The 15,049-nt window shown below is 44.0% G+C and overlaps 1 protein-coding gene and 1 long non-coding RNA gene across 3 annotated transcripts in view; one reads left to right on the top strand and one right to left on the bottom strand.

Annotated features, from left to right (window-relative positions):
• Positions 1 to 15,049, top strand: part of LOC310733826 — a 103,741-nt gene that overhangs the window by 61,926 nt on the left and 26,766 nt on the right. The gene's annotated exons all lie outside the window — the stretch shown is intronic.
• brpf3b (bromodomain and PHD finger containing, 3b) lies at positions 469 to 13,952 on the bottom strand. Of its 2 annotated transcripts, none has more exons than XM_083555211.1 (13): positions 12,549 to 13,952; positions 10,115 to 11,658; positions 9,472 to 9,628; positions 9,124 to 9,255; positions 8,264 to 8,392; positions 7,377 to 7,689; positions 6,973 to 7,251; positions 5,886 to 6,446; positions 4,880 to 4,961; positions 4,557 to 4,651; positions 4,346 to 4,437; positions 2,683 to 2,837; positions 469 to 1,883 (listed from the first exon to the last, which is right to left on the bottom strand). In XM_083555211.1, exons 2-13 carry the CDS (start codon positions 11,623 to 11,625, stop codon positions 1,700 to 1,702), a joined length of 3,690 nt encoding a protein of 1,229 aa, XP_083411337.1. In that variant the 5' UTR covers positions 11,626 to 11,658; positions 12,549 to 13,952; the 3' UTR covers positions 469 to 1,699. The 2 variants fall into 2 exon arrangements, with proteins under 2 accessions (XP_083411337.1, XP_083411338.1); XM_083555212.1 differs by having other exon boundaries at positions 13,404 to 13,934.

Raw genomic sequence — 15,049 nt, 5'->3', positions numbered from 1 at the left:
AATCCCGGTTCGACAAACACCAAACACCTTGTAATTTTAGCGCCCTCTGTTATCTGCGGAGGGAACTGCAATAAAATAAAATAAAAAGTCTTTCTGACTAAAAGCTACATTGCAGATGGAATCCAAATCCAACAATTTACCCATGCATCTACCAAGAGAGACCACCTCGGTAGGGCGTTCCTTTTTGTGAATGGAAGACGAAAATAGGCTTTTCCAGCAACGTACTCCAGTACTGAAATCATGAGCAATGCAATGAAGGTTTTGTTTTTCAATGTGGTAAATTCTCTGCATCGATACTGTATTTCCACAGACGTCATTGCCTTTTCTTGCTGCCGGGCCATTTTAACACTCACCAAATCCCATTTTTGGGACTCTACAAGTAGGCAGATTCTAAAAATTCCTAAATTTTACTAGATTAGGAACAACCAGAGATATTCCTGTAAAAATTTAAATAAAACCATATGAGAATTAAGAGTTTCAATAGAACATTTATTTTCCCCCACGTGAGAAAATACTGTTTCAGACAGGATATTTGGCGAGTAGGTAAAATCTGCAGTTTATACAAGCGGCATAAAACATCTTATAAACAGGTACAAGCTCAACAACGTTCTATAATAAATACAGGCTCTGTGCTTTGTGGTGCCAAAAAAAGTATTTTTTTTTCTTTACTTTACTGTCTAACAGTTTGTGTACATCTTTCTTACAGCACAATTTTGAAAAGCTTAAAAATAACTCAAATCAAGGTCACAAAGCTCATGTTCTTTAAACCACATTTCAATAGATTACCTTAAATAAGCTTTGATTTCAATCTTCAACCGATATATAATTTAAGTCTCTCTCTTTCGCTCTCTCACTCGTTCTTTGTGTGTTCCATAAATAAATTACATTTCTATGTATCAAAAAAGTGTGAATATTTAACCAGTGGCAACTGGCTGCAAAATCAGACAAACTGCAAGTACGTTTAGTTTTTTTCTGGCAACTGAATGTACGCACACAGTCGAGGACAAGCAGGATACATGTTTGCAGCAAGCCAGTGATCTGATCGTTGTTTTTTTTTGTGTTCCTTTTTTCTTTTTTAAACAAATATGTACATCTCGAAATTTCTTCATACGTCCAGGACAAGGCCGAACTCACACGCGAGATCCGAATTAAATTAGATTATCATGTGATAAAAAAAGTTGTTATATACACGAGTGTCTTAATATACAAGAAGTGGTTTGTAAAAGGTTAAAAAGTAAAAAGCTATCGTAAGAAAAATGGCAGTGATTCATTCACACGGTCGCACGCGCTCGCCGGCTGATTCGTTCGCTCCCTTCGATTCAGCGGCTCGTTGTCAGAGAACAGATGACGTTAGATGTCTATATCCAGCCTTCATACAATCCACGCTCAAAACCACAGGATTTAAAGTGACACTAGCATTTAAAAAAAAAAAAATACAAAATAAAAACACTCCGTTACGCTCATTAAAAAATCTGTTCTCCAACCCATTCAGACCATAAGAGGAATAAGAGGAAATAAAAAAATTAAATAAAAAGCATGGCTGCAACTCCTTGACACTGGAAAGAAATGCACTGAACTCCACCTCGCAGTTTCTCTACAAACTCAGCAGAGTGGGAGGATCTGGATGCAGCCGATTGTGCGTATGTAGTTTTGAGCGGTAGTGATGAGCTCAGGTAGTGATGCGCAGTGGGATTCCTCTCTACATGTAGCTGGAGGCGATGAAACCGTGGTCGCTGCGCACTCGGCTCAGGTGGATCATGGCTCGGTCGTAGGCCACCTGCACCGATTTGCGAATGCTCGTCTTTCGACCCTCCATCAGACGCAGTTTGTCCGTCGTGTCGTCTACCCCCAGCGGCAGAAGCTTCTCCCGAGGGAGCCACTGCCTGCAACGACAACAAAACAGACGATGGGCTTTTCTACAAAACCATCCAGTCGACAACAAATGTTTATTTTAGAAAATATGGGATTCATTTTGGTACACGAGATCCGAATGATCTCTCCCGAATTAAATGCACTATAGGTACAAAAGTATTGGGACACCATTCCGCTCTTCTGTAAACTCTCACCACGAAGCTGGAGGCACACGCTCATACCACACGTGTCTATGAACGCTGACCATGAGTTAATTACATGGGTTAGATACATAGTGGAAGATCTCCTGCTATAGAGCTCCAACCCTCAACCCTATTGAACACATTTGAGATGAATGTAAACTGCACTCCAGGCCTCCTCACCTCACCTACATCACTACCTGAGTTAACCTAAAGCTTTTTGTTTTGGCTGAATGAGCACAAATGCCAAATGCCAAAATGGCTGAATGAGCACAAATGCCAAAATGTAGTGGAACATCTTCCCAGAAGAGTGGAGGAAATTATAAGAGCAAATGCGATGCTCAAAAAGCACATACCGTACTTATGACCTGGTGTCCGCAAACTTTTGGCAATGTAGTGCATGTTGTGATAAAGTGCATTACAACTTCAGGGATGCCATACTATCACACACAACAGGCTGTTTTTCCACTTTTGGGAATATTATAGTAAAGATTTATTTAAATAAAAGAAATTTAACTTTTCCTAATTCGAAATATATGAATCCTTGCTATTAAAATCTATGTAGAAAAATAGTGCTATTGTTTTGGCCAGACGAATTTCTGCTACATTTATGGTTTACATTTATTCATACCAGGTGCGCTTGTTGTCAAAGAAGAGGACGAGGAAGAGTTTCTCTCCAGCCTCTTCCTGTCTCTGCTCTCCGAGCCGCAGCACATCTGCAGGTGGCACAGGAATGGGCACGCCATTATGCAACACACCCTCCTCCGGCATGTCTGGATCTATGATCTACCCGGGGAGAAAGGGAACATTTAGTCACATGTATGACAAACACCACTGTCCTAATAACTACAAATAAATCAATTAATGAATGAATTCATTCAATTAAACACACCATTTGGGTCCCAACACCTAGAAGCATGTTTCTAAGAATCAAATGTTGCCATTTGTCACTAGATTTTACTGTAACACACTTTTGCCAGATTTTTACTGAAGGTTACCACTGGGGCAAGCTTGTTGAAGTGGAGTGTAATAGATGTCAACACCAGACTGCTTTTTCCATCCCACTCGCCAACACTCCTGATGGAATTCTGACCGATCCGGCCCACTAAGGCTATGATTTTTACTTATACTCATATCCTATATTTTCCTATGGGTTTCAGTTTATTTTATTATATTGCTCCCGCTACAGATGATGGCTCTACATCTTCATCTGGCTTCTCCCATTAGGGGTCGCCACAGCGGATCATCCGTCTCCACCCCCCTGTCCTCTACATCTGCCTCTTACACACCAACTACCTGCCTGTCTTCCCTCACCACATCCATAAACCTCCTCCTTGGTCTTCCTCTTTTCCTCCTTTCTGGTGGCTCTGTCCTCAGCATTCTCCTACTGACATACCCCGTGTCCCTCCTCTGCACATGTCCAAACTATCTCAATCTCGCCTCCCTCACCTTGTCTCCAAAACGTCCTACATGCACTGTTCCTCTAATAAACTCATTTCCAATCCTGTCCGTCCACGTCACTCCCAACGAAAACCTTAACATCTTCAGCTCTGCTACCTCCAGCTCCACCTCCTGTCTTTTACTCAATGCCACTGTCTCTAAACCATACAACATCGCAGGTCTCACCACAGTCCTATAAACTTTCCCTTTCACAGATACTCTTCTATCACAAATCACTCCTGCTATCACTCTTCTCCACCCACTCCACCCTGCCTGCACTCTTTTCTTCACTTCTCTAACACACTCTCAAATACTTTGCACTGTTGATCCCAGGTACTAAAAAATAATAATGGAATCATGAGTCCACTTGATTGGTTATCAACGAAATTGCACACAGATTATTGATGACGCTGAAATGTGTATTTGTAAAACTATAATTTTTTCAAACACTGAAACAATTATAAGAAGGATTTGTACTTGCTCATACATCTGTTTTTGGATTTCTGTAAAGCTGCTTTGTGTATAAAAAAAAATAATAATAAAATAAAAAAATGTATATACACATTTAAAAAAAAATTTAAATAAAAAACTACTCTGACCTATAAATGATGTGGCTACTGAAGGTGAACAAATAAATGAATTTGAATAAGTACAAATGCAGCCACCAAATATCCAGCACACCCCCATATAAAAGAACATGGACTTATAGGTCCCACAAGCTTCACATCCGACTTCTATATGATCAGAGCATTCCTACACCCACGGCTCTTCCCACAGGATCCCAGGGCTCTACTTGCACATCTACAGTGGAGTAAATCTGACTAAAGTAGCAGAGCACCAGGAACATCTCTCACCAGAGCAGGGTAGGACGGATATCCTCTGCACTTGGCCCACACGAGATCCAGAGGCTCGGGTTCTGAATCACTTTCTATAGACAACATATCCACTGAGAACGAGAAGATCGCAGACATAAAGGTTACTACAATACAGTCTGTTTACGATTTATGTTTGTAGAATATGTAGCTTGTTATTTCAGGTTGATCTCAGTAGTAGAAGTTATCCTACCTGGTCCAGTGTAATCCGAATCTCCGTTCACGGTCTCTAGGAATGGTACTTTAGACAGTGCGGGTTTTCCGCGACTTTTTTTTGGTGGTAATGTACTAAAAAACAGAAAGGCAGTCAATAAATCAGTAAAGAACAAGCTAATACGGTTGCTTAAATGTGAGGGGCGTACTCACTTTTGTGAGATACTGTACATAAGTTGTTATAATAAACACATCAAAAGAACAGCACTGACAGATGTGTGTATTTAAAATCTCTCAGTAGGACGTGACGTATAAATGCTGCTTTATAATGTCTAGAAGGACTGTAGCACAGCAGACGCTTACATTTCCTTTTTGAGAATGGGCGAGGAGCTGCTGTCGGAGTCTGAACCGCCGTCTTTGTGCTTTTTGAATCCGTTTGTGAGAGCTGCGAACGCAAAAATTTATTTAGAAATGAGTACGTCCCGAAGAGAGATGAGCAACTTCCAAAACCACAGACCCTTCTTAAATTATGACTAAAATATCCGGACTGTGTAACTGACAGAAAACCAAACCACATACAGTTCAGTTTTTACTTTCTTCCATAAGAAAATAATGTATTTATCTACAATTACATGATTAAATTAAATGTTCTATGTGTTTAATACACACACACACACACACACACACACACACACACACACACACACACACACACACAAGCTTGTAGTCCATAAATTAAAAATGTCGTAAGTCCAGACATGGTCTACCCTGCCGAGGGGTCAAAGAATAGTGATCAGTATGGGGAAATAATTGAACAAATCAGAGCAATTGACACTACCGCAGTCTATAAACTATACAGTAAATATGTACGTGGTAGCGAGTGTGTGGACGAGCGCCAGGTTTGCAATATTTTTACAATTTTACCGCGTCGCTAAAGTCATATAGACCATCGGAAAATTTAAGTTTCAAATTTGCTTGGGGACCAGACATGCAAACATATACACACTATCTTTACTCATTCTCTGGAACTATAGGAATAATAAACTCATTTAAATGCCTAATGCCTAATTCATTGGTTTTCTTGAGGAGACATTTATTGAACATTTGCAGTGTCAACACTTTGCAACATCAAATGTCGTTTAGTCTCTACATATAAACTATACACAATTCAATACGTTAGTGTTTCCAATGGCTTCTCTTAAAGCTCTTATATTTGTTCTATTTCTTTTGGCCTTGAAAGTTAATTAGAAGCCAAAAGAGTTACCGATATTTTCCACCTTAATCTGCAGTACTGTGACAGAATCATCGAGTCATTCCACAGTTTCTCATCACTGTACAAATTAGTCATGACAAAAGTTAGCGTTTATACCGGTTTCTATCGAGCGAGGTGGGGTCTTCTCCTGTCGCTCCTCGGGACTGGCGCTGTGGCTGCAAGCTCTCTGATTGGCTGGGGTGAGAACGGGTGGAACCGTTGAGTCTGTGGTTAGAGGGGTAAAAGTGGTTGGGATCGGAGGGGGAGGAGGGCGCTGCGGGGTTCTACTCTCGCCGTTCTGTAGCTGATTGTCTTTGTCGCGATGTAGCTTGACGCCGTTTTTCGCTTTTCTGAATAGGATAGAAGTGCGCCGACCCACTCCTCCTGAAACAGGCCGTGTCGGAGATTCACTGTTTGAGATACCATTGAGCAGCTTCCCCTCGCTGGGCGACAATACGGGTGGGGTCTCTCGTACCCTTGAGTTTTGAGAGGCCGCGATGACCTCTGTATCTGCGTCTAGACTCCCAGTGCTTGGTTTGAGGGGTTCAGGTGGGGACATGTTTTTAGGGTCAGTCATTGGCCGGAGGGTGGGGGGATCCAGTGGGGTCTCTCCAGGAGGGGGAGATAAGGCCAGACCAGAGAGCTCCAGGGTGGGAGGGGGTGTGGATTTACAATCATCTGAAAATGAAAACAGTTAGATTAGATTAGTTGTGGATGTTGGATACAATGATTCCAGTACAATCATTATGAAGCTTCTGAGATGAACTGGTCGAAATAAATACATGACACTTGCTGACAAATTCATGGATGCTGATAACTGCTACACCTGGCACAAAAACAACAAATATACTACTTTCACTAGATGCAGTAGTGAATGAAGAACACAAACTGTGAACTTAGAGTAGAGATACACTGGGTGAAGATTAACTCTAGTAAAATTGTCCCTGTGCTCGACCCTGATTGGTCGCTTGCTCCGTTTGACCAGTTAGGTTTTTATCCGATTAGAAATAAATAAAAAAAAACGACTGAATTTGCAAAATGTAGCTGAGTAAAAAATACGATTTCTGACACTGAAATGTAGTTAAAATGAAGTCAAAGTTTCTCTAAATGGAAATACTTCAGTAAATATTCAGTACAGATCTGAGAAATAGCTACCTAACCGACGTGGGACAGACGTGGGTTGGATTTTAAACACTTGTATAACCTTTGTCTGAGGATGAAGACAGATTGTTCTCGGTGTCCATCTCTTTGTCCTCGTCGTCTTCGTCGTCATCCTGCTCGTCGTCTTTGGCGTCCCCGTTAGAGAGGTGAGAGTTCCGGCGGTAGCGGACGTTGTTGATCTCTTTGCGCAGCAGCCGAACGCGCCGTGTGCGAGCTCCGCTTGAGCGCATTGCCGTCACCACGTCCAGCTTATCTAGCAGCTCCTTCAGCTGGTCCTCCACCGTCATGTGCAGCCGGTTCTCTGGGTCTAGCAGGGTGTCCACTGCATGATATACATGGAAGTAAAAACTCGAACTGCGAAATTCTTTAGGCAAATCTGAAACCTGCGTAAATTCTCCTAAAATAAGACGTCATCTAATCTAACATGAAGCTCAAGTTTGGACTTACCGTCCTCCAGGGTGCAGCGATAGTAGTCATTTTTGTGTGGCGACTCGGGAAGGTGCATGCCCGTGTGAGGGTCCAGCCCTGTGTTGTGACTCTGCCTCTGTGTGTGGCGCAGGATCGCGCCCCCTAACTCCCGCAGACGCACTGCCGCTTTGTAAAACACAGTGTCCTTAGCGTTATAGAGCAGGCAGTTGGAGATCATGAGGTTGAAGTCGGCCTCCAGGTCGGAAAGAGTGCGGTACTGGTGAGCCTCCAGTTTGGACCTCATGGTGGAGAAGTCCATGGGCTGAGAGACAAACTCCAGGTAATCTGGTACCTGAGAAACAGAGAATAACTTTTTTTTTTTTATCTCCCAGCAGAGAAAAAGTTCAAAGATCTCATCAAGAGCAAAACAATAAATTACACTATATGGACAAAAGTATTGGGACACCAGACTTTTCCAGTCATACATAGTTCTTTCCCAAAATGTTATCGCAAACGCTGAAGGCACACAATTGTGCAGGGTGTTCCCATGCCTCCTCACCTCACCTACAACCGCACCTACAAACACCACTGAGCACAAATGTTCACTAGCACACTCCAACATCTAGTGGAAAAAGAGTGGAATGGATTATTGGAGCAAATTCAGACAATGTGGAACGCGATGCTCAGAAAGCACATACCATACTTATGACCAGGTGTCCGTAAACTTTTGGCAATATAGTGTATCTGTGACGTATGATGCACTTGTGACTAAGTTGCAGAGACATGAAGAAAAATTTCATTATCGAGATGAACCATACAGAAATCCTTTTGCTTTTCCTGACAATGCAAAAAAACAGACTTTCCCTTGACTTCCACCACTCAGATCATCACGCTTCATCTCAAAGGTGACGATTCTCAGCCCGTACCTCTTTAAGATTCACCGGCTGTGCAAAGATATGTGCTACGTCTTTCTCCTGCAGCTGGTCCAGGGTGGAGCGCTGCAGCATGAGAGCAGGAGTCAGCTGCATCTCCATCACAGCCTGGTGCAGCTTCACCTGCAGGACACAGCGCGAGACACAATGAATTTAATGTTTCTCTCTCGAAGCCCAAAGAGCACAAATAGCAGTGTAAAGAAGAAGAGAAGAGGGAAAGAAATTGGGTTTAAAACGCAAAGTATGAAAATATTTCATTTTTAACTTTAAGCCGCTACTTTTTCCCCACGTTTGGAACGTAGCGGCTAATATGTGGATTTTTCCGGGGGGTTTTCCCGGTTTCACAAACTTCAAGCCAAAAAACTAAACCCCATAACATTAGACCAATGAAATTGCGGAACGGGTTCAGGTGAACCAATGAAACTCTTTATAATAACTCAGATGCGCTCCCACTGAATCGGGCCGCACCACATCATAAATATGGATGATGTTCCTCTGACGTTTGACCTGCCGCTCACTCGGACTGTCTACAGGAAATGCGAATCATTCGTCACGCTGAAAACAACCGGGCATGAAAACACACACTTCACCTGTGTTCTGAGCTGCACGGCATCGGGAGAAAAGCTTCACCGATGGTGATTTTTAAACGCATGACGATGCCAAAAGAAAAACTCCCGAGAGAAATAGTTGTGAAAGGAAGGAGGAAGACAGTGAACAATGGTAGGCTACTGTTTAGATACAAGCCGTGTAACAGACACTGTCTTTCATTAAAGCCTGTGTAAAGTTCATTAGTTTCAGTGTAGACTATTACGGTAATCTTTTTTTTTTTTTTTTTGAGAAAAACCTGATATTACCTGCTCCCGCTTTAGCTTCTCTCTCTTGCGGATGAGCTCCACCAGGAGACGTGCTCTCTCCAAATCGTGGCGGAGCTTCTGCCAGTATTTCAGCTCTTCTCGCACGGCGCTGACCTTCTCGTCCGGTTCGGTCTGTGCATGCATACACACAAAAAAGGCAGAAAATATGAGCTGGGCCGAGACACAGACGACACATTATGACTCCGATAACATGTATGCGAAGCTGTTCTTTATCTAACCAACACTCCTGGATTGTTTGGTCTGTAGCCCCGGTAAGTTCCTACACGGAAAACTCTAACAAGCATGGCATGGAAACACGCATATTCAAATCCTGTGGTGAAAACCCACCTGATCCGTGCTCCTCTGGGCCTGCAGATGCGAGTGTAACCGGCGAATCAGAGGCACTCCGTTGCGTGACTGGCGCTTCAGTAACCAATAATTGTGCAACCGCTGCATAAAATAATTCTTTTTTTGAATAATGATACCTTTAAAAACTTTGTTTAACCTGTGGAAGACAATATAGAAATAGATCAGTGACAATAAATGCACGATTATTTATGCAAGATACTTAGGAGGTCTTGCAGATTCTAAGAAAAGACGATTAAATTAATGTTAAATGGCGAAATATAAATAAATGATAATCAAAAATTTTAAACATCCAGTCATAAATACATCAGTGAGGGTGGTTAATTTGTTTATCGATAACGATAATTAGACGATATTTTGCTGGGTATGTTGTTGTGCTGGTACCTCAAGAACTGCTGACTCGGCAAATAATAATAATATAAATATAATAGAAATTATATATTCATATATTTTAATAGCTGAATTTGAGAGAGAGAAAAAAAAGTTTTGTGTGATATTGAATTTAAAAATCGCAATTGGATCAGTTGCATCACTACTGACCAAATCTAAAATATCTCAGTGAAGTGCATTGTGAGACATCTTATTAAACCGACATCTCTGTGTGTGAAGATGTGCGTTTGCTCACCTGTGTGGGGGAATCTGAGGCACGGTGACCAGCGGCGTCGATGCTTTTTTGGATGTAACTTCTGTACTTTTCTTCCCCTTCTTCTTTTTCTTATTGACCTCTTTCTTATGGCTCCGCGGTGACTTGATCAGCGGCGGACTCTGCGCGTAGGCACTCATTCCTCGACTGGCCCGGCAGCCCAGCACTCTGCCGCCGTTCTCTTCATCATCGGACCCCTCCTTGTCAGGGGGTGAGTGAGCCTCGCAGAACGCCGTCTTCTTCACCGAAAACATCGTACCGTTGGCCGTGGTCTCTCGTACCGGCTCGATTTTCATGAACAGTCCAGCCCTCTGGGCACAAGTGACATGGAACGCCGTGTAGCAGTTGGCTCTGTGGCACTGGATCGAGGCGCCACGGCCCTTCTGCTTGCACAGGTAGCAGGTCAGCCTCCAGCGAGCTGCCGGGATATTGTTCACACCCTCGATGGGCTCGAGAAACACAGTGTTCGCGAAACACACTTCGGGAATCCAGATGGCACACACCACATGGGCCCAGCGTCCGTCGCTTGTCTGCTTAAATGCGCCGCCTCTGCTCGGGCACAGCGCACAGTCCACGGGTCGCGAGGGAGACTGAAGGCAACGGCGGCAAAGCCAGGGCCCCTCGGGGACGTACGGCACACCGTAGCACTCCTGGTGCACAGCCAGATTGCAGACATCGCAGAACAGGATCACGTTGCTGTTGAGGCACTCGTCATCCAGGCACACGCAGCAGAATGCGTCCTCGTCCACGGCGCTCTGAGGGATTCTCGACTCCAGGAATGACTCCTTCTCTAGCCGGTCCATCAGGAGCTCAAAAGTGTCCGCCGCTACAGCCGTCTGGCCTTCCGATGCCCGTTTCTCGTTCAGCACCTCCAGCCAGGCTGCGTCCTCCTCGTCCATGTCGTACTCCGCCTCGGCCTCCAGCTCCTCCGGCGACTTCTCGATGTAACGATAATACGCCGTGGGCAGCGGTGGAGCTTTGATGGGCTCGAACGTTTCCAGAACCCTGAACGTGGGTTCGGGTAAAGCTGAGCAGTTGTTACTGTGGTGCTGGGTTGAGTTCTGCTGCGCGTGATGCTGCCTGTGCGCGTTCTGAGACGAAGAAGATGCGTTTTTCGAGTCCTTCTTCCTGCCCTTCTGGTTTGCAGACCTGCGACTTGGACTGCTCACAATGGCTGCAGAGGTCTGCTCGCTGTTTTCTTTGTTGCTATTGCACTCAGCCATGTCCTGCGCCATCATTTCATCCTCCGTGATTATGGCCAACGGGTTGAAGATGCTGATGCGGTGCAGCCGTCCATCAAGGTCCACCTCCACCATTTTCTGGGCCTGGGCGTAGGTCAGGGTCTCTCGCGTCGGGGAGACTTTAAAACTATACGGCGAGGATGAGCGCGGCTGTCCGGCCCCCCGAGCGCCACTATTCCGAGGTGTGGCAGCATCGCTTTTCCTGGCGCCCAAGCCCCCGGGGAGGCCCCCTCTCCGGCGTGGCTTTCTCATGGACACCTTTACGCAGCCACGCTGAGCCTGAACCTACACAGAAACAACACGTTGTTATTGCTGTTCGCTCTCAATGGAGGCAAAGAACAAAAATCTTGTTTTCTTTAATAAAATAATAAAGCTTTCGGTTAGGAATCGATACTGATTCTGGCTGATGATACTGTACGTGTTCGGTGCAACATTAGTTTGGTGACTGCGACGTTTGCGCTTTTATAAAGTAATATACAGCAAATCCAATCAAATCCGGCATGCACGTGAATGCACATCAATCCATCATTTCGTTCAGTATGTCCCTTCTGCTGGGAGTTTCAGCTATTAAACTGATATCATGCAACTTTCATAATTGTTCTGCATGAAGTTTTCTGATGTGGTTTATGTGTCTGTTTTATGTTTAGTCCTGAAATGAGTTTGTAGGATATTTTACCAAAAGAAGCTCCTCTGTGTGTGTGTGTGTGTGTGTGTGTGTGTGTGTGTGTGTGTGTGTGTGTGGGAGGGGGGGATAAACGGGACGTGTTTGTTTACACTTATGAAGTCACGTGCCTTTAAACGCAAGACGCGCGCGCTGCTCGTTACCGGAAGTGGGGACAAATCCAAGACAGGATTTAAAGACATTTTGAACTTTTGTTACACGTGTAATTTTCAGGTAATTACAAATGCAATACATCAATTAAAATGCTTCCTAATGAAAATAAACTACTACTCATGACTGATCGTATGGAAAACATTTCCCAACTTAGACAGCTCCAAAACTTTTGTTATTGTTACTGTTACTGTCTATGCACAAACCGATAAAGAACAATTTTTGGGTAATAACATAAAATAGGCACTGAATGAGTTCCTTCGCTAGTTAAGAGAACCAAATAAAAAACTATCCTGAACCCAAACCTGAGACTGTATAGAGGAAATAAGGAGCATGAACATACCGTGAAGGTTACACACTGATAGATAAGGCAAGACGGTCGATGATCACATCTGTGGATGTTTATAAAATGGCAAAATGCAAAGTATAAATGAGTTATAAAAGGAGAACTCAGCGGGCCGCAGGACACTTATAGGCGACTGTGTTTTTATTTTTGCCGTCTCTCGGGGGGGCGGGACTTTGATATTACGCTCAAGGCCTCCGGCACTTCGGCGTTAAATCGGTGAACATGGCCTTCGTTTCAGGATACATTTTTGTATAAAGTCGTCCGGTTTGTTCTGTAGTCGCCTCTAAATCCGAAATTATGCACAGGAAGGCAAAAAGTTGCGGGCGGATAGAAAAAAAAGTTGCTGAGAAATGTATCACTCGAGTCAGAAAAAGTCAGGAGTCGTCGCCAAGAACTAGCAAGTTTCCCCACAGGCGTTGAAACAGCCAATCAGCGTGTTCGGTACGCACGTCGTGTTCGTGACGGACCAATCAGGAGCCGCGCGGGGGTAGTCACGTTAGGTTGCGCGGGCTCATTTTCCAGAACGAAATGTCAGCCATGTTAGCGGTCTGGAGCAGAAGTTCGGCTGGAAGTACGCGGTGACGGACAGGCGCGCAAACGCTACGAGTTGATTCGTGGCACAGCGTATCGAAATGGACGGCGTGTCAAAAGCGTACACGGTGCCTGAGGGCATTATTATTTTCCCTCCCAGCGATAAAAACTGGGACGAAACTCCCCTATCAAGTCCGCCTGTAAACCCTTTATCCACTCGAATGTGCTGAGAAAAAGCTGACATTGACGAGCCATTTTCGGCACACGTTCAGTAAATACGTCTTAAACACACCCCAAAAACAAACAAATCATTTAAATTACCTTGTCTTTAAACCAGAAAAGGATTGAGCTTTCTTTTGTTTTTTGCCCGCTACCTACTAGCAGCTGTGTTTTTTCCTCCGGAGAAAAAAAACGCCGGTAAAAAGAATCGCCGATAAAAAAAAATAAAACCTCCCCTCATGGGGACATTATACCGGTGGAAATGTTTCCCCTGGGCTCATAAAAAGACACGGATATTCCTTTAACACGAACAGAACAAGTCCCAGGTCAAATCTAGACATTTCCCAGTGTAGTTGTCTCGGAGGCGCTAGGCTACGCTGGCTATTTTCAGCCACATGCTAAGCTAGTAAAGCTAGCTAGCTGATACACAGGGAGACAGCGGGGCTTTCAGTCAAGATAGCAAGAACACGCCCCTCGACCGAAAGCAGGCCATTTACACCGTCCGCTTCACCTATTAATCATGGTGGAGGATATTTATTTCATGTCTGAACCTGGAATGAACATTGGTTCTAGCCGAGAACTCGCACCGAAGCCTTGCACTAGTCGCCATGGTTCATGGGGAAGGGTAGCAGTGCATGCTAACTTCCACTGCACCCAATGGTTTTAGCCAGTTAGCCCCTGAGGCGCTGCGTGCCTCAGAGTTCAAATTCCATATTATTAAAAATTATTTCAGTAAACACCCAAAAACATTAAAACAACACACAATGATCACAATTGCCATGGCTAATTGGTGCCTTTTTTCTCCTCCCTTCTCCACTGAGAATCACTATGACACTTCTTTGACTTCTTTCTGAAATTATGTGCGATTATTATATGATAATGAATGAAAAAGTCTCCAAACTAAATAAATTCATATTAAGTCTGCATTGGTCAGTGATGTGCTGGATTTAAAGTTTATCCTAGAAACAGAGGAGACAGAAATACAGCTTGGATGGGACCTGCCATGTCTGGATATCATTCACACGCATTCATACACTCATTAAGTCAAGTCAAGTCAAGTCAAGTTTATTTCTATAGCGCTTTTAAGATTAATAGTGTGCATTTATCCCTGATGAGCAGCCGTGTTGACTGTGGCAAGGAAAAACTCTCTTAGATGTTATGAGGAAGAAACCTTGAGAGGAACTATTAACATCTAGTAAAGTCGGGAAGCAGTAGGTTAAGATGTTGGACTTGTGATCCGAAAGTAGCGAGTTCAAATCCCACCACGCTAAAACTGCCACTGTGGGGCCCTCGAGCAAGGCCATTAATCTTCAACTGCTCTGTTGTATGAGTGCGATGTTTGTAAGTCCCTCTGGATAAGAGGTGTCTGCTGTGAATGTACACTTCTCGGGCGTAACTTTATGACCACCTGCCTAATATTGTGTTGGTCCCCCTTTTGCTGCCAAAACAGTTCCGACCCCGTCGAGCATCAACAGCATTCACTTTTTCAGCAATCTGTTGGATCGAACCACAATGACCAGCCTTCGCTTCCCACGTGCATCAATGAGCCTGTCACCGGTTCACCACTGTTTCTTCCTTGGACCACTTGACTGGACTCGATTTGCATACGGATATCTTGACTTAATATGTAGCTCTATGTTGTGTGATGTCGCTTCATGTAGCGGCAGGGTTTCTGGAGAAACATTGTCTAATTTCACTGTGTACTGCGTCAGCTATATATGGGTAAAATGTCAATAAAAGCTTATCGA

Source organism: Silurus aristotelis, assembly GCF_946808225.1.
Source record: "Silurus aristotelis genome assembly, chromosome: 11".
NCBI classification, from domain to species: Eukaryota; Metazoa; Chordata; class Actinopteri; order Siluriformes; family Siluridae; genus Silurus; species Silurus aristotelis.
This window is presented reverse-complemented; position numbering and strand designations above follow the sequence as displayed.

Bases quoted from the DNA above. Each gene is read 5' to 3' on its own strand.
- brpf3b (XM_083555211.1), bottom strand. From the start codon at position 11,625: ATGAGAAAGCCACGCCGGAGAGGGGGCCTCCCCGGGGGCTTGGGCGCC. The intron at 4,652-4,879 runs GTAAGCGTCTGC...TCTGTTTTTTAG, and splicing joins CCCATTCTCAAAAAGGAAAT to TACATTACCACCAAAAAAAA. The intron at 4,438-4,556 runs GTAGGATAACTT...TCTCGTTCTCAG, and splicing joins TTCGGATTACACTGGACCAG to TGGATATGTTGTCTATAGAA.